The sequence below is a fragment of the Toxorhynchites rutilus genome, chromosome 2 (genome assembly GCF_029784135.1).
Source record: "Toxorhynchites rutilus septentrionalis strain SRP chromosome 2, ASM2978413v1, whole genome shotgun sequence".
Classification (NCBI taxonomy): domain Eukaryota; kingdom Metazoa; phylum Arthropoda; class Insecta; order Diptera; family Culicidae; genus Toxorhynchites; species Toxorhynchites rutilus.
The window spans coordinates 206,486,248-206,494,711 of record NC_073745.1 but is presented as its reverse complement, the minus strand read 5'-3'; the positions used below and the strand labels follow the sequence as shown (position 1 = coordinate 206,494,711).

The window sequence follows — 8,464 nt, the reverse complement described above, 5'->3', positions numbered from 1 at the left end:
GAGTTTTTCCAACGAAACCACTATTGAGTCAAGCATGGATCATACAGCGCTGACGACTCCCTTTTCCTCGAATGGTACTTCACAAGTGTTAACGAATGATGCGGATAATCCTGAGAGCAGAGAGTCGGCTGAGAAGAGCAAGCAGCGACGAATTCGAAGGCTTGGTACCGAAGCTCCCGCAAATGACTTAAACGACAATCTTGTACTGTTCCCAAGTCAGTATTTAAAGCCCCCCAAGCTGGGCAGCGTGAAGAAATTTTCCGATGACTTTGCTATGGCTGAGAGTTTTCAGCTGCTAGAATCAGATGTACCTCGACCGTTTAGCTTCGAAGGCGAAGGGGAGGTTCCAGTTGGTTTTACTAAATCAAATTACTCCTCCAACGTGGCTGATGAAGTACCAGAGCATAGGATGAATTCCGGTGCGGCAGACAGCATTCAGGATGTCCTGAAACAACTATCGTCGACAAAAACTCAAAACCATATTTATTACCCACAACATCAACAGCAACCATCCGAGTTCAACAATCCGATGTATCAGAACCATCGGGTAAAATTTTCTGGAATTTATCGCCATCCAAGAAGGAATGGTGAAATAACTACTTTATTTGGTGCTGCCTCGAAACAACACGAGCTTCATATTTCAAAGCCAGAGATCATCAATAACCAATTGACTGTCCCGAGTGGATACATGCCAGATAGTCTTTACAATTTTAGACCAGCTAAACCGAGTGATGTCAATTTGCTTGCCACAGATCAATACAGATTTGCTCCTGAGAGAGACCCAGAAGCAGTGGATAGACAGCCTAAAGGTATGCCTTTTTCGATAATGCTGGATATTGAACCCATGAATGAGGGCAACTTCCGACGTCCAAAAGCAAAGAAGATCTCACCAGATCATTCGAGCAACAATTTTCCAACGTATTTCAACAATCATAACTTTGCCCAAGTCAAGCATGCAATATACACTCAACAGTACCGACCAGATGACCCTTATTTTCGGGGATCGGCATACTATCACCGACCGCCTCGAACTGTTGTTCCCACGTTGAAACCGGGAAAATTGATGGTGCATTTGAATCTTTACCCAAAGCAACCCGGGGCAAACAGAAAGTTTGAGCTCGAAAAAAGCACTTTGGAATTTGGAAATCTCCAATTGAACATCGGCGAGAAATTGCCAGATCCCGAGCGGCACAAGTCGGAACCTACTGAAACTGCTTTGCCGAATTATTTGGATGCTTACCTCACGGGATTACCTAGCATAACCACCAGTACGGAAATTCCGCCGTCAACGACAACCGCAAGACGACACGGAGCGAAGAGAAGTACTCGCAATAAAAGTGTTGCTACTGAGCATCCATTTTCAGGACGCTATCCACCTTATCGTCATGTTAGACGAAGGCATCAAAGAGAACATCCATCGTTGGATCTTGCCAGAGTCAACAAACCGAAAGATTTCCACCCGTCTGAAGCACTAAGCTTCGACGAAAACGATGCTATTTGATTGTGGAGATTTTTCGCTGATATTATCTGTAGATTGTAGAAGCTGGTGCATGTTCCACATATATTGATATTATTTAATTATTATAATAAAGTGAGCTTTATGATTAACACTTGTCTATCGTCTGTTATTCTTATTTTTTGAATAAAAAATGAGGACATAAATTATTGAACTTGGAACAAAAAATCGAATGGAATGTCTAAAGCTGAAATAATTGTGTGTTTTATTTTTTAATATTTTCTTACCTTCCGAAGAGTGTAATTTGGATTTATGATTTGGAAATTTGACAGGATACATTGTTATAGTGGAGAAGGGAACAGATAACGAGAAATGATACAATGAGCTTTTGAGATTTTGTCGGTTCATCAGTTAGTGTGTCACCAGAAGTGAAATAACATCAGGAATTCTTTCAAAACCAACGGAGCGTAACAAATATTAATACAAATTTATTTTATTCTCACACTTTTTCTCTCACCTAAGAAATAATCTCACATCTACTACAAAAAATAAAACAATAAAACTCCTCACAGTGCATAATGGTAAATCACAATAGTTATTCAAATCTTCGTTCGAACATGATAACACAAAACTGAAGATAAAACTTTTTCTCCCTAGCACTACTGAGTATTGTTTCATACTTGTCACTTGTATTGGTATTGTATATCTGCTTGAGCTACCTATCATCGGAATGTACAACGAAACCAGCGCCATCTGTCTTCGTTGGTCAGCAACGTCGTCGGATTATTCTAATTGCAGCGAACTAAACGTGAACTTTTAATTATGAATATTCTAATGCTATTTGGATAAGTAAGTGAACTTTTTGTTTTATTCTCAGGGCAGTTTTCTGGCGATTACTGTACTCCGTTCGTCGGAGTCAAAGCAAACGAACGGCGCAGCTGAGTATTTAAGGGTTGAACTATTTAACACATTATCGAACCTAGCTAGAAGTTATTTACAGTTGCGCTTGTACAGCATTAAAAATCGAAAGGTATGGCAGGTTTCGGATAGGAATATCCGGTAGATTGCGCTGGCGGAGGTGGAAGGGTGAATGGTTTGGGTGGTTTGGGATAATCGTATCCACAGCTTCCGTCAGGGTTGATGGCTGAGGATGCGCACTTTTTCGTCGTCGTTGTCACGGGTCGGAACGTGGTGGTGGTGGTACGGGTGGTTGGCCGCGTCGTGGTACGTGTGGTGGTGGTGGTTCGCTGCAATTGAGATTTATCAATGATAGATGAGGGGACAATTAATCCATTCAAATTTGACATACCCTTGTTGTCGAGGGAGGAAGATATTCATTGATGGGAGTGGTTCTTCTCGTGGTAGTCGTTGTAGGACGGGTAGTTGTGCGAGTGGTTGTCGTTGTGCGCTGAATAAAGAAAGATAATTGAATTCTATTCAATACTGTGTGTAAACAATCATCTAAACCCAGAAATACTATGCGTAAAAGTTTGTGCTCCATTAGAAGACTTAATATAAAAAACAGGGGTCGCGCGCGAGCAGTCGTCGAGTGTAGACGCATTTTTTTCGTTCTTACCCTGCTCAATTTTATTTCGTGTTCTTTTCCATGATTATGGCTACAAAGCGTCCGTGTAGTGAAAAAGTGATGTTTCTAAAACATTCCGAAATCATTGCGGCGACGTTTTGCAATTGTGTCGGTTATAAACGGTTTCATATTAATTTAGGAATTATTGAATTTTGGAATGTGTGATTGGGGTGGTTCGGCTTGTGCATGGGTTGGGGATACAAATGGCGTTTGTGCTAGATCGTTTGTTTCGGTTATGGTGGTTGCTGGTGAACTTTTGAGGATGAGGGTGGATGATGCTCCTAATGGTACTAAATGTACGGCTTAGGAGATCAAGGATTCCGGTTAAATTAGTGTGCTTTGAATGTGATGGATTAGATTCTAGCACACGGTGATAATTATTTTCGAATTGTGTGCTCGGTTATTCGAGTTTCATAAGCATGTACGAACGTGTACACTGGGACTCTCTCTCGCCCGCTCTATCTTCCTCGATTCATGTGTGTGTATATGTAGTAGAAAAGTGAAATGAGAGAAACGCAACTCTCTTAAGTTCAGTGTGGTGCAGTGGTTCTCTCCTAGCGATTACCTACAAGTAGTGGTAGTGGTTTTACGTATGCTAATTTGTTGGTGTGTTGCTATCCCGGAGGAAGAGACAGCATATCACATGCATTGGTGATGTCTTACAACGCTGTCAAGTAAACAGAGACAGAACGTGTTTTGAAAGATAAGTGCCATATGTATATGTGTTTGTATTTCCGTTTGCCTTTGTACTGAGCGCATGCATTAAAGCGTTAAATGCATGCGTTAAAGAGTGAAGTCTATTAAGACTGTTTTGTACTCTCATTCATTTTAGTTTGTGTGTGTGCTTCTTTCCATTCCGACGTTCCGGCATTCATTGCATGTTGTATGGTGACGTGTAGGGCTCCTTTTAGATCTTGCATGACCGTGATGTGTGGTTACGTTTGTTGCGCTCTACGTCACTAATTATTTTAAATTTTTGCCTCCAAGTTCAATAATTCGAATATCTGGATTGTGTTTACAGATAGAATTATGAGTGTGAGATATCTTTCACTAGTTATTTACAGCTCTGGTAGTTTTCTCCAATTCTTTAATTATTTGATTATTTCATTGTTTAAATATTGTATTTATCAATCAATAACAGAACCTATCGCCGGGTCGACCGACTCTAAAAGGGTTCAATTGGTTACCTTATCAGGTTTCTCACTGTTAAATCTCCGCCGTCGCAATTGAAACTTGATACAGGACACGCCCGGAGTAACGGAGTATTCCGCCGGGACGATTGTTTCTAGAGGAGTTCTCTTGGTTACCTTCTCAGGTTTCTCAAAGATAATTCTTCACCGTCGCGCAATAAAGTACACGCGCAATGAATGACGCAACATATTGACGATTGTTTCTAGAACGTCTCTATTATCACATCACTTACATCAGTGAATCCTGATTCATACCTCTGCCCACTAAGAACTATCCCTCCCATGATAATCGCTAGGGAACCAAGCTATAGAGGCGATCCTTCTGGCCTTCGGGCGGCGATTATCGTACTAACAATCCTTCGCTTCCCCTGGTGACTGTAAGGACGTGGCTAGCGTCGTTATTGACTTTTTAAAGCTCGAATCACCGAAACTTGCACAATGAGAATGATTTACTACTCCCAAACATCATTCAGTGTGTTCTTTGTGCAATTTCACTGGTTCAGGTCAATCACGGAGAGCAGCTACGAAGAGTACAGTCTACCCAAGCTCAAGCTCCATTTTATATTTGTATTCATTCTTTAATTCTTCAATTCTTTAATTCATTGATTATTCAATTCTTCTTTCAATTCTTTTATTCTTTGGCTTTAGAATTCTTTCATTCTTTCATCATTCCAAAAGATAACGCGGAGAGTAATTTCGACGAATAGTACGTACGATAAATAATAGAATATAAAGATTTTTTCCGGTTACCCTTTCAGCTTTCTGCAATCCGTCATAGCAATTGGAATTTAGATACAAATTACTTGCGATAAATAATAGAGATATGTATTGTAGATCCTTCTTACTGTAGAGGGGTTTCTTGGTGACCTTCTCAGGTTTCTCATAGATAACCTTCGTTGTCGGGTGTCGAAATCATATATAATCGTATCATATTCATCGTTACAATATTCTAGAAAGTATAGAGTCGTACGTCCGGCAGTGTATTACCTTAAATACCTTCGATTTTTGAGATTTTGTTTCGTCGAGCAGTTTAGAGTTAGCGTTTACAGAATCACATCACTTACCGCAGTGAATCCTGATTTTTCTCAACCATTCCCACTAACAACTATCCCTTCCATGATAAACGCTAGGGAACCACGCTATAGAGGCGACCCTTCTGGCCTTCGGGCGGCGATTATCATACTAACATTCCTTCCCTTCCCCTGGTGACTGTAAGGACGTGGCCGGCGTCGTTATTGACCATTTAAAGCTCGAATCACCGAGAACTGCACAACGAGAATGATTTGCTAGTCCCAAGCGTCATTCTGTGTGTTCTTTGTGCAGTTTGGTTGGTTCAGGTCAATCACGGAGAGCAACTACGAATTGTACAGTCTACCCAAGCTCAAGCTCAAGCTCATTAGAAGACTTAATATAAAAAACAAAAGATTTGCGTATAGTTCAAACCATTTGCTGACAACCACGAATAATCTCGTGTTGTCAGGATATTACCGATTGACAGCTCGAGTATATCCTCGAAATTTTTAAAATAATCCTAGGTCCTGTGCAATCGCCCTATTTATCGACTTCTATTGAAAGCTTTTTAATGCACTCGATGCTCTGCTGTTCTTTGATGATTATAATCTACCCGGCCTTTGATGGGAATTCCAGCTTCTGGACAGATTCAGATTGCATCACCGGAATCTTCTCTTACAGTTGCGAATGCTGCACTTCTTACTTAATGAGAAGCAGGTCCTGTTGGGATCCATGAGCCGGACGTTATACTTGATATTTGTTAACGAGCATGACTAGAATCAATGTAACGTAACTGGAAAACCTGAAGATCTTCTTGAAGTTGAACCGTTTCAACCCCCACTCAGTGTTAACCTCAGGTGTCAGTTTGCTGTTTGTTAGGACAACATCCCTGATGAAAGCGGGTTCAATTTCAACCGTTCATTTCATGACTTAAATTTTGCCTTACGGACAATTGATTAATCAACTTTGAGTGGTTCCAAAGTGAATACATGTGTGGCCTATTTCAACCAATCGCTGACGTTGCTTATTCGTGATCATGTTGTTTGTTCTTTTATTGTGCTTCAATATGATAATTTCAACTGTCCAGTTTCTATAAGACCATTGAGTAATTCCAAATGAAATCGACGAATGACAAAACATGAGTATTTTTGATTCGAATGAAAGTGTGTATTCCGTTTGGGTTAGAGGAAATATGAGTTTTTCACAGCAATTGGGAATTTTTTTACTCAAGCGTAACTTTTGAAAAGGGCGTATCGATTTGAGTAAGAGAAATCTTTGATGATTTATATCTCAAAAACTATGAGTCGTACCGAAATAGTGTCTTACAAAGAGTTATAGAGTATTGATGGTTGAATATGAAAAAAATGTACACTGAGAAAAAAATTAGTACTCTTTTTTTATTTACAAAATAAAAATTCAATTTGCAATATCCAAAATACATATTTTAAATTTTTTTTTAATTTTTTCATACAAAATAGAAGTCATGCAGAAAATTTAAAAAATGGGCCCAAGATGGTAAAACTATTTTTGACGAACTTTGTGAAACATCGAATTTTTAGGAATTTTCGAAACTTCGAATTTTTGTATGTTAACAATCATTTTTAGCCACAAATTATGAATTCTGATGTGATTTTAAACAAAAAAGGTTATTATCAATCTCCTTCTAAATGTAGCTATTCTCGAAATATTTAAAAAAATATTTCTAATTTATTGTCTTTTTTATAGTAAATAATCCCTTTTAATATGTTTGTCGTGTTATACCGTCATGTTCATGAAATTTTATGAATTTGCTTAAAATTTCCAACAACTTTTCCAAATACATCATCATGGTTCATTTTTTGACTCAAGCGTAACTTTTGAAAAGGGTGTATCGATTTGAGTAAGAGAAATCTTTGATAATGATAATGTAAATATGAGTCGTACCGAAATAGTGTGTTATAAAGAGTTATAGAGTATTGTTGGCTCAATTTGAAGAAAAATATACACTGAAAAGAAAAATTAGTACTCTTTTTTTTTATTTACAAAATAAAATTTTAATTTGCGATTTAAAAAATTTGTATTGTTTAAAATTTTTAAAATTTTTTCTTATAAAATAGAGGTCATGTAGAAAATTTAAAAAATGGGCCCAATATGGTAAAACTATTTTTGACGGTATTTGTGGAACATCAAATTTTTAGGAATTTTCGAAACTTCGAATTTTTGTATGTTAGCAATCATTCTTAGCCACAAATTATGAATCCTGATGATATTTAAAACAAAAAAGGTTATCATAAATCTCCTTCTAAATGTTGCCATTCTCGAGATATTTAAAAAAATATTTTTAATTTATTGTCTTTTTTACAGTAAATAATCTCTTTTAATATGTTTGTCGTGTTATATCGTCATGTTCATGAAATTTTATGAATTTTCTTATAATTCCCAACAATTTATTTTTGTTGATTGAAGTTTGTATTAAGATAAAAAAGATTTTTTAGTTTCGCTACGTTTTGTATTATCCCACATGTCTTCGAATGTTTCGTAACGTAACTCCTAAACATATGTCTTTACCATAACAATGTATTTGGAAAAGTTGTCGGAAATTATAAGCGAATTCATAAAATCTCATGAACATGATGGTATAACACGACAAACATATTCAAAAGGCCTATTTACTATTAAAAAGACAATAAATTACAAATATTTTTTTAAATATCTCGAGAATGGCTACATTTAGAAGGAGATTGATAATAACCTTTTTTGTTCTAAATAATATCAGGATTCATAATTTGTGATTAAAAATGACTGCAAACATACAACAACTCGAAGTTCCGAAAATTCCTAAAAATTCGATGTTCCACAAAGTTCGTCAAAAATAGTTTCACCATCTTGGGCCCATTTTTTAAATTTTCTACATGACTTTTATTTTATTTGAAAAAATTTAAAAAAATATAAAAAAATACATATTTTTTGATATCGCAAATTAAAATTTTATTTTGTAAATAAAAAAAAAGAGTACTAATTTTTCTTCTCAGTGTATATTTTTTTCAAAATAAACCAACACTACTCTATAACTCTTTCTAACACACTATTTCGGTACGACTCATATTTTTTAAGATATAAATTATCAAAGATTTCACTTACTCAAATCGATACGCCCTTTTCAAAAGTTACGCTTTAGTCAAAAAATGAACCATGATGATGTATTTGGAAAAGTTGTTGGAAATTATAATCAAATTCATAAAA

The 8,464-nt window shown here is 36.8% G+C and overlaps 2 protein-coding genes across 2 annotated transcripts in view; one reads left to right on the top strand and one right to left on the bottom strand.

The window, feature by feature from the left end:
* LOC129769481 (uncharacterized) overlaps window positions 1–1,504 on the top strand; it is a 9,900-nt gene extending 8,396 nt beyond the window's left edge. The window contains exon 2 of the mRNA XM_055771779.1: window positions 1–1,504. This exon is cut by the window's left edge and continues 159 nt beyond it. Coding sequence (XP_055627754.1) covers window positions 1–1,501 — 1,501 coding nt within the window. The 3' untranslated portion in view covers window positions 1,502–1,504.
* Window positions 1,505–1,931: 427 nt separating this feature from the next.
* LOC129770647 (mucin-2-like) overlaps window positions 1,932–8,464 on the bottom strand; it is a 56,001-nt gene continuing 49,468 nt past the window's right edge. Inside the window, exons 16-17 of the mRNA XM_055773602.1 lie at window positions 2,766–2,864; window positions 1,932–2,703 (exon numbers count right to left, since the gene is read on the bottom strand). Coding sequence (XP_055629577.1) covers window positions 2,473–2,703; window positions 2,766–2,864 — 330 coding nt within the window. The 3' untranslated portion in view covers window positions 1,932–2,472. The remainder of the gene's footprint in view (window positions 2,704–2,765; window positions 2,865–8,464) is intronic.